General features: G+C 37.2%; 1 protein-coding gene across 3 annotated transcripts in view; it reads left to right on the plus strand.

Moving 5' to 3' along the window:
• Positions 1-23,314, plus strand: part of gudu (Armadillo repeat-containing protein gudu) — an 88,203-nt gene that overhangs the window by 39,673 nt on the left and 25,216 nt on the right. For all 3 annotated transcript variants that reach the window (XM_069844245.1, XM_069844249.1, XM_069844248.1), the window contains exons 6-9: positions 3,540-3,650; positions 6,000-6,224; positions 13,939-14,235; positions 20,325-20,513. In XM_069844245.1, coding sequence (XP_069700346.1) covers positions 3,540-3,650; positions 6,000-6,224; positions 13,939-14,235; positions 20,325-20,513 — 822 coding nt within the window. The remainder of the gene's footprint in view (positions 1-3,539; positions 3,651-5,999; positions 6,225-13,938; positions 14,236-20,324; positions 20,514-23,314) is intronic.

Here is a 23,314-nt window from a genome sequence, read left to right on the forward strand (position 1 = left end):
TCACTTGTATGCTGACGACCTTCAATGCTACATCTCTTCCCGCTTAGATCGAATAAATGACGCTATAGATAAATTGAACAAAGACATTGACTCGATTGTGACATGGACAAAGAAATTCCATCTTAATATCAATCCTGGAAAGACACAAGCAATCATATTAGGACACAAACGGCAAACCGACGCTGTAAAGCACCTCGACATTTCCCCCGTTAAAGTAAGTACAGTGCATATCCCTTTCAGTTCTTCGGTAAAAAATCTTGGCATTCACATGGATAATAATCTCAACTGGGACATGCAAATCACAGAAACCTGCAGAAAAGTATATTCTATTATTCATGTGCTAAAAAGGATAAATGTTCATCTTCCCTCTTGCTTAAAAAAGTCCCTTGTGCAGACCCTTGTATTTCCCTATTTTGACTATGCTGACATTTTACTGACTGACCTTTCCAGCGACAACAAAATGAAACTTCAACGTGCTCATAATTTGTGTGTACGTTTTGTAAGCAATGTTCGTAAATATGATCATATTACCCCATCCCTGGAAGCAATAGGTTGGCTTAAACTAGATAAGAAAAGAAATTTACATTCACTTCTCTTTCTCTTCGAAATCTTGAACTCTTCTATTCCTTCGTACCTGTCATCTCGCTTCACTTACCTTTCTTCCCACCACAATCTGAACACACGCTCTCGCCATGAAACAATACTAACAATACCATCCCATTGCACCTCCTCATACTCATCCTCTTTCACAATAGCCCTGCCAAGACTCTGGAATTCGTTACCTGCTAGCATCAGGGACTGTCGAAATAAAATTCAATTCAAACGCAAACTTACTAGGCACTTGGTCAGTAATTGAGACTCGTTCAGTCATGGTTTCTTGTAAATAGTTCTTTTAATCTACCACAAAATATCTCAATATCCGGTAATTTCATCACCATAGAATTTTGTTATTGTAGGTTTAATTTGTAATTTAGTAAATACAAAAATATTCTTTGTTCTTAACTTCTATGATAAAATGTCTAGCTTTCATTAATCAGGTATTCTTGTCGTACTTTAATTTTTATTGTAATTGTAATTGTAAATTTAATATTAATTGTAATCTTATTGTTCATGTTATAGTTGTAATCCCCTGGTAGAGGGGCAGAGAAGGCCTGACGGCCTTATCTCTACCAGGTTAAATAAATAAATCTAATCTAATCTAATCTAGAGCAATTATTAACTTTATCCAACACTCAATTGCAGAAATTTTCTCTACTTGCAATATCACTTGGCTGCAATTCCTGAACAAATAAATTGGTACATAGGCCAAGCTGTTTTTGTTACACATTAATTTCGAGATCTTACAGTGAATATTCTTGTAATATCGTATGCTACAACCTCACGAAGTAATCTACAGACTAGCAGTACGGATGTTATTCTACATCCTTGGTACTCATTGAAATTAACCCCAGGCCCATAGTACGACCGAAAGGATTAGATCAATGAAAACATCCACGAACTCATCGGGAATCGAATCCCCGATCTTCCTGCTTGTAGAGTAATGCCACAGTCTAATATATACAGTCACGAAGCTTGAGTTTTTGAGGTTGCTAGGAACAGTAGACTGTGCAGGTACTATTTCGCATTGTCTGTAATGAGGCGATACTAGCGATCCTAGTGGTTCGCAACTATCTATGGATGCATATATTACATATTGAGCTTCGTAACTGTATATAATAGAGCAGGGCCGGGCATGAGAGCGGCTCCATTTAGTCTGCCAGAGCTGCTCTCGCTCCGCAAGGCACTTCAATTCCAAGCCAGAGCAGAACGCTCACGCAGTGGCGGACTCGCATTACAGCTACCTTCCCTGCATTAATATAACAAGAGCCACGGTTGTTCTAGTCATTCGGTCTGTCAGTACATAATAGTTTATAAGGATATTACATCAATCCATTGTACATTACAGAATTTATAACACTCATGAATTTAATGAAATAAACTTCGCTCTATGCACACATACAAATCATTACGCTTATTTACATAACTCATATGCATATACTGCAATCTCCTCACCACGGTTCTACGAGAAGGCTTATGGCTTCCACTTCCCCTACTTGCTGTGGACAGAGTTCATCTGCCAATATAATTAAACATCGCTTGATGAATTCACCTTCGTTGAATGTTTTCAATTCCTTTACAATTTCGTGGCAAATTTTGTAGCTAATTCTCATAGCCGATTCACTAAGTGCATTATTGTCATCCTGTTAATATATAATATAATATAATATAATATAATATAATATAATATAATATAATATAATATAATATAATATAATATGATATGATATGATATGATATATGATATGATATGATATGATATATGATATATGATATGATATGATATGATATGATATGATATGATATGATATGATATGATATGATATATAATATGACGTGACGTGACGTGACGTGACGTGACGTGACGTGACGTGACGTGACGTGACGTGACCATAAATTAATACAACTTAAAGAAAATGTTTCTCAGGTACATTATATTAGAGTATTTATTCGATATTTATATTGCATTATAAGTTATTATAATACATTTAGTAATATATAATTTTAAATTATACAAATATTATGATATATCATAGTATAGTATATTACAGTTCATGATATATAATATGATATATGATATATCATGAACTGTAATATAGCCTACTATACTATGATATATCATAATACTTGTATAATTTAAAATGATATAATTATTACTAAATGTATAATAACCTATAATGCAATGCAAATATCAAATAGATACTCTAATATAATGTATCTGAGAAGCATTTTTTTAAGTTGTATCAATTTATGGCGTTCATTACCAACATATTTGTCATATTCAGTAGCATGTTGTAAAGAATAATGCCGTTGAATATTGAACTTCTTAATCAGTTGGAGTGTTTTATGCCAAATTAAACACTTTGCTAATCCACTGCTCTCTACCAAAAAGAATTCCTCCTCCCATGACACATTAAAAGCATTGGGAGTAGCGGGCCGCTTTAGTGTATGAGCGGAAGCTCCGTCTTCAAAGTTCGCCATCATACTGCAGAGTCACCACTGCACCGACACTGAATGACGTACAGTACACATACGTCAGAGCGCTCGCAAGACGCGCTCTTTAAAGCACACAGCGCTCATTTCTCAGAATCACGTAATGTAGACTGTGGTAATGCCATAACCGTGATGCTACCGCGAGCCCCTTTTCTTAAGTGAAAAAGGTAGTATTTCATTTACTAAATATAAAAGAGAACAGTACAACTCCTTCATAACGTTAATTATTATTAAGGTAGTTAAAATGGTGGAATATAAATGTTGCATGTTAATTGATTCAGAACGAAATTGCTAATGTAATTACATGGAAATTGAAGAAAAATTAATAAATTTTAATGTCTTGATCCTCATAGCTCTTAGTTAACTTTCCTTCTTTCCTTCTCCTGCCTGGCTAGTCTCGTACCAACTTATTTCAAATCAATTTTCCAGCGTAACGTGTTTGTTTGTAGAATGAATACCAGCTTGCAGTGCAGACGGAAGGTATGATAGCAGACATGGTTAGACATCTGTCTGACAACGACATGGAGTTGAAGAAGCATTGCGCCTCAGCCATATTCAAAGTAAGTTTTCTCATTTCCTTTTGCTTTATGTCAGGATATTATTGTTTGTGAATTGTAACCTTGTATTTTTTCACACCATGTGTGTAATCAAGATAATATTCATGAAATTCCCAAGTGTCTCCCCACACTGAAGATACGAACTTCAGACGGAAGATTCAGTGCTAATTTTGAAAACATCACTTAACGATATTTAGTTAGTAGAATGTCGTAATATTCGTATGTATGTATGTATGTATGTATGTATGTATGTATGTATGTATGTATGTATGTATGTATGTATGTATGTATGTATGTATGTATGTATGTATACTACAAACTTAGCTGACAAATGAAATATCCTACAAATCTAAAAAAGAAACTGGAGATAAATTGAAGCATTCCCTGGAATAAAACGAATAAGACCTTAACGTACGTTACGTTACGTTGTTTTTTTTTTTTTTTTTTTCCGTTTCTAGCATATATGAAATCCTTAACACATCTCCCTCCTGACAAAATATTATTTACCTCCAACAAACACAGCGCCCTCTAGAAACATTTGAATGCAGTTCTGCGCAGTGCTGTTAAATACCATATCTAAAAATCCATTTTGAATCTTGCGTACACTACTTTTAACACTTGATTATAAGTAATTGATTAACATACAAAAAAAACACAAACAAATAAATATGACCACACAGGTGTATACAAACTCACATGTAATAGTTGCGACAAGTTCTACATTGGACAGACAGTCAGATCATTCCAAACACGCTACAAAGAACACATTAAAGCAATAACCAGAGGACACAATACATCTACATACGCCGATCACATAACCAATGCTAACCATACATACAATAACATAAATGGGGACATGGAAATCCTACACATACAGTACAACCCAAGAACCAAAAACTCAACACACTAGAACAATAAGAAATATACAAACACGCTAAAACACACCCCGATCAAATTCTCAACACATAGATCAACTTCAGTACACACACACACACACACTATTTGACTCCACTATTCAACACCTTTCAACAATCAAACGCACCCACACAACAGGCAGAGAAGTTCGAGATGACGCCGAGATATAGTAGATCCTGAGGATGGTGTGATGAAGCACCGAAACAGCTGTAAGTAGCACAGACTTACATAATTAACACGAGTAATTTCCGCTAGTTAATCAATTACTTATATCTAAAAAGTTTGATTCTGTATCTCAAATTCAAGATTTCGTAGTTAAGTTCTTGTTCCAGAGAATGCCTCAATTATAAGATTAAAAATAAATAAATCTGAGATACGACAACCCATGGCCGACCAGCCGGCTGCTGGCCTCTCGTCCATATGCCGAAACAGAGGTGGACGATTATCCAACGTATATTAATATTATAATAACGAGAGAGAGAGTATGAAAACGGACGAATAAATAAGAGGGGGATGAAGTCTACATAATTTAATATGAGAGAGGAAGCGGGTGTAGATTTCTTCTCTCATGTTTCCTATGCGACGATAACTTCTCGAAAGAAAGTGAGATATATCATAGGATCGAACATTACAAATGAAGCGGAAACACGCTTTATAAACACGCTCTTTATTACAGTGTCGCAGACATTGAAAATGTCTGTTTTAACTATGATACACAGAATATATTGGATTCTTCTTACATAATATAAGCTGTACAAATTTATCCATGTTGAATCTTTCGTACACTACTTTTAACACTTGAATATAAATAATTAATTAAATGGCGATCTTACTCGTGTTAATTGTGTAAGCATGTGCAGCTTACAGCTGTTTCGGTGCTTCTTCACACCATCCTCAGAGCCTACTAGATCTCGGCGTCATCTCGAACTTCGCTGCCTGTTATGTGGGTGTGTTCGATTGTTGAAAAGTGTTGAAATGTGGTGTCAAATAGTGTGTGTGTTCTGAAATTGATGTGTGTGTTGAGAATTTGATCAGAGTGTGTTTTAGTGTGTCTGTATATTTCATATTGTTCTAATGTGTTGAGTTTTTGGATTTGGGTTGTATGTGTAGGATTTCCATGTCATGGATATTTCAATATGAAATATACAGACACACTAAAACACACCCTGATCAAATTCTCAACACACAGATCAATTTCAGAACACACACACTATTTGACACCACATTTAAACAATTTTCAACAATCGAACGCACCCACACAACAGGCAGCGAAGTTCGAGATGACGCCGAGATATAGTTGGCTCTGAGGATGGTGTGAAGAAGCACCGAAACAGCTGTAAGCCGCACATGCTTACACAATTAACACGAGTAAGATCGCCATTTAATCAATTATTTATACAAATTTATTATGATAAAAGTTATTTTATTTCAAAATAGTGTGCCCAAGATAGTATCACAAGGGACTTGGTACGTCAGCATGGAGGTCTGGACCCCCTGGTGAAGCTGGCGAAGGACAAGAGCATTTGGGAGGACAAGCCTTTGCTGGCTGCAGTGACGGGCGCCATCTGGAAGTGCGCCATTAGTCCGGAGAACGTGCGCAGACTGGATGAACTGAGTACCGTCGACACGCTGGTGGCTCTGCTGCAGGACGAGGACGAAGAGGTGAACATCTCGATATGTTTTACTATATTTATTGATCATTAGTGTTTCAACTCTGTCTGTAATCCTTGACAAGATTTTGTATTTTGATTTTTTGGTCTAATTTATTTCCCACACTCCATTATGGTGAACGACACATTGAAAATACATAATGAGGACCTAATTTCAGTATCCTGGCACTCGACAACCATATGATGCAACAGTCCAGAATTTCGGGAAAAAGTGAAAGAAACCAATTCACTTTTACTACGGGAATTTATATGGGTTTAATATAGGCTCATATTTTTGACACCGTGTGTATAATGAAGTAGAAATACAGCACAACACTTTTCGTACGATTTCTTCGTACATAGAACTATAGTCGCGACGCTGTTATTCCCGGCGTGACTCCTCCTCTTTGCTTATGTCTTAGGAAGTGAAGGCTCTATAAAGTCTAGGTAGGTAGTATCGTTCGCCATTTTTGTTCTTTCGTTGCCGAGCTACCAGACGAGGAATCTATTTGCCACACCGTTAAACATTATCATGTTGTAGCTCCTATGATAATAAATCAAACACACTGTAATTCAGCAAATAATTGAGCGGAAAATAACGTGTTCGTGTGCTTTCTGCGAACGCCAACGAAAGAGCCAAAATGGCGGGCGATTATATTAAGTATTTATCGAGCCTTAAGAAATGAATAACGTCTTCCTCAACGAATCACAAGACCCACACGTTTAAATGTAGCCGACCTGCAACGCGATTGGCTGCCGGAAATTAGAGCGACGGGACTATAATTAAAAAAGTTTCGCTGTTCTGATCTACTGCATTATCACAAACTGAACTGGAACTCTGCTGTATACTAATTCTGTAACCTTGACGTCCCTTCAGCCTGTGTTATCTGTCCAAACTTAATTAGCCTACGGCTTTTAAGGAACCCGCAGGTTCATTGCCGCCCCGGTCCTTATCCTGTGCAAGATTAAGCCAGTATCTATCATCATATCCCACCTCCCTCAAATCCATTTTAATATCCTTCCATCTACGTCTCGGCCTCCCCAAAGCTCTTTTTTTTTCTATTTTTTTTTATTATCCAATTTAATAAACCCTATTTCACCCTGAGGTATATTAGGGTTATAGTTGGTATCAAAATACATATTTTATAAGCAATAAACAATAATAAAATTTTAATACAAAATTGTGGTCAAGGTTACAATTCACATGAATTATGTACAAGAATGCACCTTAATGAAAGAATGGGTCGTTTCATAAAGCCTCAAGGCATGTCTCTATATTTATATCTAATGGTTATAGGAAGATATATATATATATATATATATATATATATATAATAGCTATTAAACATGTTATTCAAAGCTCTTTTTGCTTCCGGCCTCCCAAGTAACACTCTATATGCATTTCCGAATTCACCCATATCTGTCCAAACTACACAACACAAAACCTTCCGACCCCGTTGCGGGGAATGTAGAAGCTATTTTCGCGGCAGTCGCGTTCGATCTATGAAACTAAACGACCGACGGAATTTATCAGAACGGAACCTGTTTCCTGGCGAATTCTTTGTGTAGTTTCAAAGTAATAATTAACTAGTAGGTATTAAATGTGAAGAAATTCTTTCAGTTGTTCACGAGAAATCCTTGTAAACAGACGGACGGACGGTTATGTGAAACCGCATCCATTGGAATTAGGGATATTGAAATCTTTTATGTAAAAATCTCAAAATCTTTTTTTTTATGTCGCAATATTTTCTATTTGTACGTCTCTATGCTGAATGAGTTAGCATTGTTAATAGAAGTTACATTATTGAATGAGGGAGGTGTTTGTTAAGCTTCGTACCGAAAATATATTAATAATACTTCGTTATTTACGTTATTTTTTACTATACATCTACTTTACGTTATGGGTTTTAAATATTTCATTTGTTACATAGTCATGGACGGGGTAAGTCAAGCTCCTTTTTCCATTTGGCAGTACTTCAAAGTTCGCTATATTCTGTATTGCAATAGATTATGCTTCTTCGTGATTGAAAACAGTTTATTGTCACTTGTTAACCTCTTGTTTATTGACTAGACGCTATTGCACATGGCTGGTTTATGAAGGTCTTGGTCAAATTTATCGATTCTTTATGTCGTAATACCGTATACGTTTCCACACAATAACCGCTGGATATCACGCAAGAGCTAGCAGCGACATAGGACAACTACACGTGGCCTACTTCGATTCCTAGTATACTCTACGTTCCTTTTAGTTTTCCATCGTTACTATAATTTATTATGTCTGTTATTATTAATAATATCGCGGTTTAGGATACGATTCTTGGAGGATAAAATTATTTCTAAATGCTATACTGTAAGGTCTATATAAAAACAAACGACTATATTAAGACACAACATTTGTTCAACATCTACTTGGAGGATTTAGTGAAAAACTGTTTTTATAACATGGGAGAGGTGATAGTAGGAGGAAGAAGAATAAAGTGCGTAAGATTTGCTGATGATTTGGCTTGTTAAGAGAAGAGGAAACGATACTAAACAGCTAAATGGCAGCTGTGAATAGTAGACTATGGGCTGAAGATAAATGCAAACAAGATGAAGACCATGGTTGTCTGAAGAAAAATAGATAAACTTGCGAATTCTAAATGAGGCAGTAGAGCAAATGGACAGCTTCAGATACTTGGGCTGTGCTAACATGAGCTGCTGCCAGAAGTTAAAAGGAGGATAGCAATGGCAAAGGAAGCTTTTAATAGGAACAGGAGCATCTTCTGCGGACCTCTGGAAAAAGAACTAAGAAAGAGATTAGTGAAATGCGTTCTATATAGGGGGGCATTGTGTGGAGCAAAAACATGAACATTACGACGAAGTGAAGGGAAACGACTAGAAGCATTTAAAATGTGGATCAGTGGCGGCTCGTGCCTTTCTTGGATGGGTGTTCACAAAAATAAAATATTGGTAATGAACACACTGATATAGGCTATTCTCGTATAGGTGAGTCACACGTCAGAGATAAACGAGTTGTAATGTGCATGTACCAAATCTACGCATATACACCAAAATTAAAACCATTAAACAAGAGTAGAGTAAAATTAATTCATAGGACTCGCCTTCACTGCTGTTGTTGAAGATCTAGATTTATTTGTAGAGAAACTCCATGCGCCTAGTTTTGAGAGATGCAAATTTATCAATAACTCTAATGTCGTTAACAAGTTTTTTTTCCACGGCCAACATAGCCAATGTACTTAATCGCTCTTATGTCATTGTGCTACGGAGGAATATTTTAATCCTCTCTTAATTTAACACCCTCACAACTTTACACACGTGTGTTACTTACTTTGCTGAACAAAAGACAACAGAATCAGCCCCCGTGCGTATCGGTATTTTGAAAAGAAACAGTAAAGAGAGAAAACGAGGAAAGAGGGAGAAAGGAACAGGATGCCAGACCCAAGGGAGATGGAGCATCTCTCTTTCTCTGTCACTAGCACGTTAAGGCCTGTGCGAGCCAGAGCTATTGTAACCATTGTACCAAACCAGAAAATATTCTCGCCTGAGGCTATTCCACCCTGCTACGGAAAAATTGTGCGAACTGCTGTCAACCTGTCCAATAGAGATTTAAAGACACACGACACACGAACGGGACATTCTCTCGAGACGAAAAATGTAGGAACGTCATTACACATTGGACAGTAATAGATGTAATAATATTAATACAGTAATATGTACGATTATTGTTTGTTTTTAAGGTGTTCACGTGCTCCTGTGCTCATATAGAGGAACCGCCACTGATGTGGATATGTAAAAGGATGAAGCATGTGAAATGGGTATGTTGTGCATTTTTATGGTGTAGCCTATTTATTATGACAAAAGATGACATGCATATCTCTATTATTTTTCTCTCTAACCCGTTGTTATGAAAAATGATTACTGTGACTTTATACAGTCGTTCAAATTTTAAATTCTCGTTCGCGAAAAACTGCAAGAAATGACATCACATTTTGTCTCGCAGTCACAGAATTAAAGTAGCGACCTACATTTTTTAATGAGGCGTCTAAAGCTATCACAGCTAGATGGCACTATTATCGATTAGCGTACAAGCGAAGCAGTAGTTGCAAGATGGCGGCACTTTTGCACGAGTGTATTATTGGCGACTTCATCCGAACATTGATGCACCCTTTGTCTCTGGCTGGTAATGATGCACCCAAGAGTCGTGACCTGTGGCTATCCCGGCTAGTATATCAGAAAATCACTAGTGGCGGAGCTCTTAAGATGCTTAGCCTACCCAAAAAATCTGAGTTATTATTATATCTAGTAACAGTATAACTTAAGTTCGTTATACGATGTATCGTAACACTTGGTTCCACTCCAATCCTTCCATATATTAAATTCGCTGTTGGCAGTCATTCCACTGCGAGAGGCTTGTGGCAGAAGCCTCATAGCCAGGCGCAACGGCGTCGCTCACAGGCAGCAGCACTCGCAGCTTGAGGGGAGGCTAGGGTACCGATTCGCTACGACTCAGTAACAGGATGAAGGACTAAACCCAACCGCAATATAATACGCCGCGCTATGCTGGTTTTCTGTAAATGCGCTGCATTGTTGAGTGTTCGTTTAATCAAAAGTGCATGCATGTGTGTTACATACTAATTTTATGTAAAATTCTTCATATTGAGAGAACATTGAGGTCATTATTTGCAGAATTAAAAGAGAAACCGTTTTCAAGTTGAGTGTATGGAACAAAATGAGTTTACAAAGATAAGAGATCGACACCACATTTATATATTAAAGTAGCGGATGGAGAAAAACAAAATAAGGTAAGCAGATTTTTTCAGCCTACCCAGTATTTACACCTTAGCTTCGTCACTGAAAACCACTGAGCCAAAGAAAGAAAGAAAAAGAAAGAAAGAAAGGCAGATAGGAAGATGCATAGGAAGGCAGAAAATAAGAAAGATAGAAGAACTGAAGAAAAGGATGATATAAAGATATGAAAGGAGTCATTAGGGAAGATAGTTTAGCAGAAACAAAGGCAGGAAGGTAACAATTAAGAAAGAAATAAAGAAAGGAAGAAAAAAGAAAGACAGGTACGATATAAAGAAAGAAAGGTAGGAAAGCAGGAAGGCAGAAAAGAAAAAGGCAAGAAAAGAAAGGATGGTAGCAGGAAAAAAGGAAAAAAAGAGAAATTGAACAATGCAGAAAAGAAATAAGAAAACAGGAAGGAAGAGAATGTTAAGGATTAGGTTATGTTATAGAATATTTATAATAAATTTCGCCACAATTAGGGAAATGGATTGAGTTTACTAAAAACTAAGAAGCACTTAAATACAATTTATAGATTTGACCAAGACCTTCAATAACCAACCAAGAACAATAACAGCTGGCAAAGGCAAGAGGTTAATAGGAGACAATAAAATCTCCCAAGCCAATGGGATCGTTTCTTGTAATGCATTTAAAGAAAGTAATGACGGATGAAATGGCAAAACAACTTAGCCTACGTATTTTGAATCAGACAACGATATGTGCAAGCCAATAGAAACATGCGCAATAGTTACACGTAAGCACCACACAGATGCAAATGAGTGGAATCCAAGTAGGCCTATCGTACAACACCAGACGGGTCAAGAAGACCACCAGGTCCCAGTGGTGTCCATGGAGACTGAACACTCCGTGAACACCGGTCCGAGACGGCATAGAAACCATGTACCGGTACCATCTTACGATTAGACCCCCTCCCTAGAAAAAGAAAGCCATCCATCATACGTCAAATTCGATTGATTTCGTAAGAGCATAGGTGTACAAGTGAACGAATTTCTTATGCAAGACTCCTCTCTATTTTTCCTTTGTGTTGTTTTTCTGTCTATTTATAGATCAAGTGTTATAAATAATTAATCTTTAACAAAGATATAGGCTACTCAAAAGGTAAATAAGACAAAATGAACATCCTTTCCCTAGTCGTGTGAACCAGGCGCTGCACGAAGTGGACTTAAATTCACTATTCACGCTACAAGAGATTGGTAATTTTTTGTATCTTTCGTACACTATTTTTAACACTTGAATATAACACACAAGAACAATATGAAATATACAGACACACTAAAACACACCCCAGTCAAATTCTCAATACACAGATCAATTTCAGAACACACACTATTTGATACAACTCTTCATCACACAAACGCACCCACACAACAGCCAGCGAAGTTGAGATAGTGCCGAGATCTAGTAGGCTCTGAGGATGGTGTCGAATAGCACCGAAACAGCCGTAAGCCGCACATGCTTACATAATTAACACGAGTAAGATTGCCATTTAATCAATTATTTAATTTTGTGCGAGATCGTGCGTATTTGCTTGGTTTCCGCACAAAACCAATCCGCGGAAAGTGTAAAATTCCACATTCAGTATTCCCAACTTAACACACATAACAATTTCCCTCTTCTTACCGCTTAAGTGACATATTCATTTTACTGCTTTAGGCTTTTAACATATTATTTTTAGAGATGTTCAATATAGTAATAATTATAAATTGGAAACTTACCACTGCAATTTCACCTAAATTGCACTGTTAATTATTGTTTTTAAATATTTGCAAAAATTAAGTAAACTCTACAACTCCACTAAAGTTACTGCATTCGTGATGCAAGTAACATTAAGGAAGCCGTGAAAAAATCAACAAGACCGGCAAAATTAAACTTGCCGATGTTATTAGTGCAATATGTTATATAAATAATATTGTTAAAATATTAAAATGAAAAATAAATCATTACATAACCTTACCGTTTGTTTTAAGTTCGCATTTATAGACTGGAGGGGGGGGGAAGACAGACGTATATCACGGCCTGCTGGAGTATAGTAAACACAGAAAATATTTTAAAGCAACCATGTTGGAGATAGATATTTTTGTTTTGCAAATTTGCCGCCATTGAACAGAAACCAAGATGGAGATTTCATTGCAACTAATTAGAAATTCCTCTTTAACTACGTTTCGCTTTTTCAAATTTTTCGTCGAATATGAAAACTTCAACATACCGCTCTTGTAACACATATTACTATTTTGTATCTAGAACTGACGGTAGTCACGGATCCGTCTGGAAGTACCACTTTCGGTGGCTCTTGTATCGACATCATGTGCGAATGCTACGTTCCTTATGTTTGCTGCGCAGCTTACGTCATTTAGCTAATTTAATTCTCATACAACCGTCTCCTCTTTGTCATAACCGAAGAAACACACACCGATATTGTCGACATCGAACAGCCTTCTCCACAACCACAACTATCACCGTCACCACAACTGCCCATGAATAAATGCGATAATCCACATCCGTCCACTTCGAAAGCATTGTATTAATCTATGAGCATTCATTCATTCATTCATTCATTCATTCAATAAAGGAAAGAAGTTCAAAACATTTCTTCCGCCAATTACGCCCAGAATTGTCCTCACTGACAAACGTAGTTTTACGTCCATAAACACTTCCACTCCCTTCTCTATTATGCGTTTCCAGTTGAGAATGCTACATTGGCTTTACCAGAGTCGTTTCGAACAATTTTGAAATGCCACTTGGATATAGGGGATGAAGAGCATCCCTTTTTCCAAGAATCTTCTTACCCCCGGCCTTCATCCCATTTACCTAGATGACGACAGTGTCCAAAACAACTTGGTAAATGTCAGTGCTGCATTTTTAACTGAAAACGGAAGATAATGAGCCAACACTGTGTTTTATTGCGACTTTACTTCTTACAGGTCCTGACAAACGCAGTAGGAGGTCTTGCTGAATGCGCCAAATTCCCAGAAAATCGCACGGAAATCCGTTCTTGTGGTGGTATTCCGAAACTTATCACTCTCTTGAGTGGAAACAACGGCCCGATGCTGGAGAACGTGTGCCGTGTGCTCGGGGAGTGTGCCAACGAACCGGAGTCCATGGAGATCATCGACCAACTGGACGGCGTGCGCCTTATCTGGTCCCAGCTGAAGCACCCTTCACCAGCCGTGCAGGCCAACGCTGCGTGGGCTCTCTGCCCCTGCATACAGAACGCTAAGGTAGACTTACTCTATTTTTATTTTCATTGAAGAATTCAGAAAAAAAATTCCTAAATATCTGTTTAGGATAAATTTCAGAACACGGATTCCTTCCTTTCCCTCTTACTTCAAAATTCCAACCTTGTGCCCACAAAATAAATTATTGGCACTGAAAAGTGGCGTTTCGTAAGCATGATGATGTGCATTCAACAAACGCAGACAAATCTGCTCTTTTTAGTATTTTAAGATATAATTGTAAGTGAGGAATCCGTATATTGAAATTTTTCCTTTGTTTACCTACAATATTCGTATTTATCTACTGGATGTCAGATTGGAGATTCAGGGTAGTTTGTATTTTCCCTAAGGAGGTATAGTCCCGTCGCTCTAATTTCCGGCAGCCAATCACGTTGCAGGTCGGCTACATTTAAACGTGTGCGTCTTGTGATTCTCTGATGAAGATGTAAAGCATTTCCTAAGGCTGGATAAATACTTAATATATAATCGCCCGCCATTTTGGCTCTTTCGTTGGCGTTCGCAGAAAGCACACGAAGACGTTATTTGCCGCTCAATTATTTGCTGAATTACAGTGCGTTTGATTTATTATCATAGGAGCTACGACATGATAATGTTTAACGGTGTGGCAAATAGATCCCTCGTCTGCTAGCTCGACAACGAAAGAACAAAAATGGCGAACGATACTACCTACCTAGACTTTATAGAGCCTTGACTTCCTAAGACGTAAGCAAAGAGGAGGAGTCACGCCGGGAATAACAGCGTCGCGACTATAGAGGTGTTGTTTAATCAGCTGTCCAAAGACAGGTTTGAACCTCATAAGTGACATCAATAAGGCGTCACTCATGAGACAACTAAGTCACAGGATGGCTAGGAGGTGGCCAGTTCCTATCCCCTATCCCCCTCCATTGCATACATTGCTGACTAGTTACATATTACACTAACCAAACTTGAGATGTATACAAACAACTGTTCTTTCTCTGACACATTGTCAAGTGAGCTATACTGCCAGAACCTAAATCAGAGAGTAGAGGTGTGTATGGAATTTTCCTCTTCTTACTGAAGGTTGAATCCACATTAATCTTCAGGTGAACAAAAGGATGAGAAGAATACGTAGCCTATTGGTTAAGGTTCTTACAAATGACTCACGTAAACATATCCCTAGTCACAAAGAAATACCTTCTTTTCACAGTTGGTTGTAAATATCGATTTTGAAATGGTAAGCCATAAAATGGTTTTGTTTTGCTCTTACTGCGATGGCCTGGAAGGTTTGAGAGAATTATGCCATGTAGGACGAAATAAGGAAACTATTTTAGTAGATGAGAATACAGTGAAACTTCCCTTAACGGACACTTCCCAATAGCGGACTCCTCTCAATAGCGGACATTTTAAAATTCCAAAATTCTTCCAAATAGCGGACATTCTCAATAACGGACGCAGACAGTGAAATGTATCTCCCAACAACAATTAAAACTTCCAAATAAGACAGCGTAAAAAAAAAAGACGGTTGTAAATTAAACTGAACTCTAACGGAATTCTTTGCAACAATCCTTATCGTGCATTTGAACGTTCTTGTACTTTATTGAAGGTAAGCAGCACAGTTGTTAGTTGTGATACTGTACGTGAGCAGTCCGTACTTTCTTAGTTTGTCAAGTGGAGTGTTCGGAAGTACAGTCACATTAAAATTGTCACAAAAACGTAAACGTTTGTCACTAAAAGAGAAAGTGGATATTGTAAACCATAGTGAGAAGGAGAAATTAAGTGTTCGTGAGTGGGCCCAAAGTTTAATGTGGGTAAAACTCAGGTTACCGGTAGTAAAATTTTGAAAAACAAGGATTTTATTTTAAAGTGATACACTGAGAATGTAATTCTAGATTTCTTTGTGTAAGGTGAAGTGGTGCAGTGACTGATGTGTATTTCATTTACAAAACATTTACTGGCACGATTTCTCTCTGGATGAATACTGTAAATAATCTCACTGTCTACTGTTACTTTATTGTAAAATATATTGCTGAATATGTATGAGAAATTTTAATGTACTGTATACATACTAACGATTTTCTAAATAGCTGACACTTTTAAATAACGGTCCACACCTGTACAGTAACGGTCAGCGCGTCTGGCCGCAAAACCAGGTGGCCCGGGTTCGAATCCCGGTTGGGGCAAGTTACCTGGTTGAGGTTTTTTCCGGGGTTTTCCCTCAACCCAATACGAGGAAATGCTGGATAACTTTCGGTTCTGGACCCCGGACTCATTTCACCAGCATTATCACCTTCATTTCATTCAGACACTAAATAACCTGAGATGTTGATACAGCGTCGTAAAATAACCCAATTAAAAAAATCTAAATAACGGACATTTAATTTTTCCCCGGCAGTCTCCGCTATTGGGAAGTTTCACTGTATTAACAAATAATGAATCTATTACATACAAGGATTTAACGATTGTTACTTCCACTAAATAAGTAGAATTATCATTGCCATTGCCATACTGAATTGTTTGATAATCTTTCATTCAAGCTTCAATTTTCCAACTTAGAGTTAGCATGACACTTATTTTGTACATTACTTGTCTATATCACAGTCTACTATATACAGTCACGAAGCTTGAGTTTTGAGGGTGCTAGAAACAATAGACTCTGTAACGGTACTATTTTGCATTGCCTGTAATGAGGCGATATTAGCAATCCTAGTGGTGAGCAACTATCTAATGTTTGCATATTTACTACGTATTGAGCTTCGCGACTGTATATACTAGACTGTGTCTATATGCTGAGGAGATCTAACAACTTGCACAGTTTAAGGGGAGTTTTCGACACGAGTTCATTAACAATTTCTTTTCTACAGTAACATAAGTTTTCCGAACCCTTGTGTCCCGGCCGTATATGAAGCTTCTGGTTGGAATTGAGCTTGAATTTTTTTTATAGTTGTTGCTATGCATTGTACAAGGGCCATCCGAAATGAATGTCTCCTATTTTCTTGCGTTGACCTGTAACGTCTGAGCAGGATGTTAGTGGCGTTGTAGTAAAGGTTTAACCTTCATGCTAATGTTCTGTTAGTTTGCTTGTCGTGCGACAAATAGTGGCAGGAGGGCAGTCTATCTAAATAATATCTGACATAGAGGTGCGTAAGAAACAGAGATGTGTTGCTGAATTCCTCATTGACGAACAAATTTCACCCATTGACATCCTTCGTTGCTTGCTGAAGGTGTATGGAGACTATACAGTGGATGCAAGCACAGAGAGGCCGTGGGTAGTGTTTCAACAGTGATGAAAATTACAGTCTTCTGGGATAGGCAGGATGTGATTTTTTTGGATGTTCTGGAGCTTAAAGAGACTGTCAATCAGTGGCGTAGCATGAAATTTTGAGCAGGGGAAGCTAACTCAAGTTGTCTTTCATGTACATATGAGAAAACGTATTACAAAAATATAGTCTTAACCTGTAATTGGTGAGGTGGTGGCTGTGAGTACCCCGCCATTGTAAGAAAAGAAGCCTGCGCCAGGTGGATGTGCGGAGATATTTTTTTCTTTTTCATTGCTTATTATGCTGCCTGCTTCCCTAATTTTGAAGAAAAACCTAGTTAAAACAAATAAAAGTACTTGATTATATAAATTAAAAATTCAGTTTGATTATCTGAGTGCTACGATACAAGTTTCTAAGTTGAGGTAAGTGCAATCCCCACCCCACCAGTTACGTGACTAGAAAAATACCTCACCACTTACGGGTTAAAATAAATAATAGTCAATGTCAAGTCAGCAGTCCGAAGATTGGTTGGAACCTCGTAACACCAATAAGGCATGACCTCAAATGGTACGTAGTAGAATATGATTTCATGGTTTACTCATATTTCTAACAAATAGATACCTATAGTATAACATTAGCTCACTCCCTGTCATACTTAGAGAAATCACAATATTAACGGTCAATAGATACAGTATCACTATCATTACATAAGTATGCGTCTATGTTTTGGTTGTGTCCTTCATTGACAGCAAGGAAGTCGGCCATTTGTTTTCTAAATCACATCTTTGTTCGTAAGTCAGTCTTGATAATAGAACTGTCCTAAAAAATTCAAGTAAATTGCTGTCAGGAACTGTTATTTCACTCATTATTTATTATATCAGCCACAATGCACACTAACACTTCAACTGAACACAACTCACGAAAGGGATAGCCTAACTCGGAAACTAAATTATTTTCAATGTAAAAGCTAGCTTCTTGCGAGCCTTGAGACCAGGTTAGTTCAGTTAGAAAGGGATGGAAAATCTGCGGAGTGGGTTACGCAGAAGAATGAGTGAAAGAAACCAGTCTTGTGCAGGCATCTTGTTTACTGCTGCATCACGAATCATCTTGAGCTGCCGCATCACAATATTTATCGCATTAAATACAAATTCTATTAAAATTAATAAATAATTTTGTTCATAAACAGCAGGTTTATTATGAAATTATTATTAACTGGGGAAGTTGAGCTTTTTAGCTTACATTGATGCTACGCCACTGCTGTCAATTCTGAATGCTACAAGATGACGCTGGCTAAACTGAAAGCCCGAATTTTCAGTCAGGCCAGAGAAGAAAGCCTTTCACTTGCAATACGAAAACGCTAGGCCTTATATCAGTTTCGCGACCACAGAGTATGTTGCATGCATGCTGGATTGTCCTACCACATCCACGATTTAGTTTGGATTTTGAGCCATCTCTGGGCAACATTTTCCAGACAAGGATGCTATCATCGCAGCTGTAACAAAGTGGCTTGCTCTGTCGGTTCAGTTTTTTATGAGTGCTGCACGCAGGTTCTTGTTCATTGCTGGCAAAAGAGCATAGCTAATTGTGGTGAATGTGTGTAAATATAAATGTATCTAGCTGAAATCTTACTCTGTTTAGCTGTGTTATTATGATATCTGTATCTGTTGTAGTTTCCATTAAAATAAATAAGAAGTATTACTTTCGGAATGACCCTCGTATATGCCTATGGTGTGATTTATATAGAATTCAGGCAGTGCATATTTCATACCATATTCATCCTCCTCCAGTCTTGATACTGAATTGCTAGCTATTGATGCTGCTCTTCAGTGCGTTACTCAAATTTCTGAAAAATCTATTTGCATACTTACCGACTCCAAGGGAGATATATTTAATATAATTAAATATGTACCAGACCTATATGCACATAGAATTATTCCAATTCAGAAACAACTAAGTAAATTAAAAGAACTCTAAAAGGAAATAACATTTCAACGAATACCTAGTTATTGTGACCTAGTTATTGTGGTATACCTGGAAACGAGAAAGTCGATAATATTGCAAAATAGGCAACACATTTGCAACCAAGACCTCTTCAAGTGATATCTCTATCCAATGCTTTTGCTTCAGTAAAGTCTCATTTTATAAACCTATGGATCAACAATTCGCTCTCTTCTAACAAAGGAAAAATTTTACAGTCTGTACAAAAGAAACCAAATGACCTGGAAATGTACAAAAACTTTCCCAGACATGTTCAAACATTTTTAACAAGAGCCAGAACAGGTCACATTGTCACTCAATTGTACCTACACCGATTTCACAATTCTGATAATCCTACTTGTCTGTGATGTAATAATCATGATGAAGATCTGGAACACATTCTTCTATACTGTCCATCCATAAACCACAAAAGAAGTAAATTAAAATCATCAGTACCAGTTGCAGAAGACACAGCCCTGCAGTATATATTGACTACACCCCACCTCTGGCTACTAGCAACAGGCATCTATAATGAACACCGATCAAAATATCCCTCATTTCTCGTGAAAAACAACAACTGAATAGACTACAGTGGATTATAGTGGACTTTATGTTGTCATCAAACATACATTAAGAAGATTGATTGATATTTCAGATTTTGGAAAAGAATGGGATATGTCTGTAAGAATGTGATGGTAGATAATTTGGGAAATGTTTACTCAATAGTGAGTATTTCACTTGCGTCGTGAATTATGTGTAATTTAATGACACCAATTTCTTTTTATGACATGGTGCTACATTGTGAAACAGGAACTGTCAACACATTATAATTTTTTGTTCAATTATGCCAAATCTTATTGTATAAAATTCCATTTATAGGATTCTGGTGAGATGGTAAGAAGTTTCGTGGGCGGTCTGGAGTTGATTGTAAGCCGTCTCAAGTCCACGGACACCAATGTTTTGGCGTGCGTGTGTGCAGCCCTGGCAAAAATCGCACAAGACACAGAGAACCTGGCCGTCATTACTGACCACGGTGTTGTGCCTATGCTGGCAGAGCTCGTCCTTACGGTAATTCATTCTAATATCATAGTACGCCATCAGTATCTCATTCGTAGACTATTGAAACTGCAGAGAGTCTAAAGTGTATTCACATCTTAAGAAATGATAGAAAATGCATAATTTTATAGACAAAATGTGAAGTTCAACTCAACAGAAAATTTTATGCTTAGCTTAGTGATAATTATTATTAATATACCAAGCATCTAACTCAGTGAAAACATTAGAAAGACTCACAATGCCAACAGAAAGAAGTATTTCAGTCTATAATTTTTTTTCAGTCTCTTTTGGGATTGGCCTCCATCAGTGCCATTATTTCTCACAGCCTTCATTTCTTATCTTCCGAAGTTGTATTCCTAAAATTTGTAATGCGTAACTTTGAACAGTATTCTTATGCCTTATTTATGCCCTTGATTCAAACCTACATGTAATGATGGCTTCTTACTTACTTACTTTCTGGCTTTTAAGGAACCCGGAGGTTCATTGCCGCCCTCACATAAGCCCGCCATTGGTCCCTATCCTGAGTAAGATTAATCCATTCTCTATCATCATATCCCACCTCCCTCAAATCCATTTTAATATCATCCTCCCATCTACGTCTCGGTCTCCCTAAAGGTCTTTTTCCCTTCGGCATCCCAACTAACACTCTATATGCATTTCTGGATTCGCCCATACGTGCTACATGCCCTGCCCATCTCAAAAGTCTGGATTTAACGTTCCTAATTATATCAGGTGAAGAATACAATGCGTGTAGTTCTGTGTTGTGTAACTTTCTCCATTCTCCTGTAACTTCATCCCTCTTAGCCCCAAATATTTTCCTAAGCACCTTATTCTCAAACACCCTTAACCTATGTTCCTCTCTCAAAGTGAGAGTCCAAGTTTCACAACCATACAGAACAACCGGTAATATAACTGTTTTATAAATTCTAACTTTCAGATTTTTTGACAGCAGACTGCATGATAAAAGCTTATCAACCAAATAATGACAGGCATTTCCCATATTTATTCTGTGTTTAATTTCATCCCGAGTATCATTTATATTTGTTACCGTTGCTCCAAGATATTCGAACTTCTCCACCTCTTCAAAAGATAAATTTCCAATATTTATATTTCCATTTCGTACAATATTCTGGTCACGAGACATAATCATATACTTTGTCTTTTCGGGATTTACTTCCAAACCTATCTCTTTACTTGCTTCCAGTAAAATTCCCATGTTTTCCCTAATCGTTTGTGGATTTTCTCCTAACATATTCACGTCATCCGCATAGACAAGCAGCTGATGTAACCCTTTCAATTCCAAACTCTCTCTGTTATCCTGGACTTTCCTAATGGCATACTCTAGAGCAAAGTTAAAAAGTAAAGGTGATGGCTTCTTATGCAACGGAAATACAGCCTGAAGATCTATTTTGTAGATTTATGAATTTAATGACACGTTAACGAATTCTGTCCCTGAATGAGAGATCTCCATGAAACTGTCAGAAAAATTGAAGTTCACCAGAAACAGGAGCCGAGTATGTAGTTTATGAAGAAGGACAAACTAATAATCTTTTCCTCAAAAAGGAAGCTCTGGCCAGGAGCTTTTTCAGAGGTATAGAGGTAAACTATGAGACGGTAATGAGACACTACTTACTGCACTTGAATTTTTACTCAGCAACCCATTTTATCTTCTAGCTGTGGATCTTTATAGCATAACTCGGACTTCAGGAAGTTGATGACTGTGCTCCCCTTGATTGTATGTAAAAGAGTGAACGAGTAATACAGAAAAATTGACATTAAAGCATTCCAAGCAGGCCACTTACAGCTCGATTTAACGATATTGGCCCCTGTTCTTGCTTGTTTGGCTAGTGAGCGAGCTATGTGTTGTTGCATAAGAAAGAATTTAATCACAAATGTTGTTGTTGTTTTCTAATGCCAGGCGTTTGACAATAAAGTCATTTGACCTCTTGCACTCCAATACTTTTCAAAGATATCATGGCCAGCCACTGAAGCATAGATTTTGAGGTGTTCCGAATCCATTTCTTGGTTTGAGTTGCACAATGGGCAGTTAGGGGACTGATATATTCCAATTCTATGCAGGTGTTTGGCCAAACAATCATGGCCTGTTGCCAATCTAAATGCAGCTACAGTCGATTTTCGTGGTAAATCGGGAATTAACTGTGGATTATGATGCAGAGAGTTCCATTTTTTCCCTTGAGATTGTGTTATCAAATTTTATTTGTTGAAGTCTAAGTACCGGTATGTAGATTTAATAAATCTTTTCACAGAGTACTACGTTGATTTAGTAACAGGTCTGTAAGTAGCAGTGCTGCCCTTCTTTGCTAAAGCATCCGCATTCTCGTTTCCCAGAATTCCACAATGGGATGGTATCCATTGGAATACAATTCTTTTATTGAGTGATATTAATTGAGAGAGCAAATCACAAATGTGCATAATACGAAAGAGTAGTGCCAGACATAAATGAGTAACAATGTTGTCTTCAGCATCCAGACATACATTGAAAAAAAAAAAAAAAACAAATTTTTAAAATGCAAATTTAAAAATGTATAAATTTAGTATGAAGTCAGCTGTGATGCTCTTTAGATTATGGTCTCAGATTTATTATTTTCTCAATTTAGGTTAAATCATGTTTTTTGTAAGACACAATTTTTTTTTCTTGAAAAATTAAAGCTTTCAAACATATTCATGGTTATTACACGTATTATACTGTATATAAAATTGATGCTAAAATCATGTAGAATAAGTGTAAAAAATTTGAAGAAAATACATAAAGTGGTAGTCAAGTTATTTAATATTTTAGAAATAACTAAAAT

The sequence above is a fragment of the Periplaneta americana genome, chromosome 13, assembly GCF_040183065.1.
Source record: "Periplaneta americana isolate PAMFEO1 chromosome 13, P.americana_PAMFEO1_priV1, whole genome shotgun sequence".
NCBI classification, from domain to species: Eukaryota; Metazoa; Arthropoda; class Insecta; order Blattodea; family Blattidae; genus Periplaneta; species Periplaneta americana.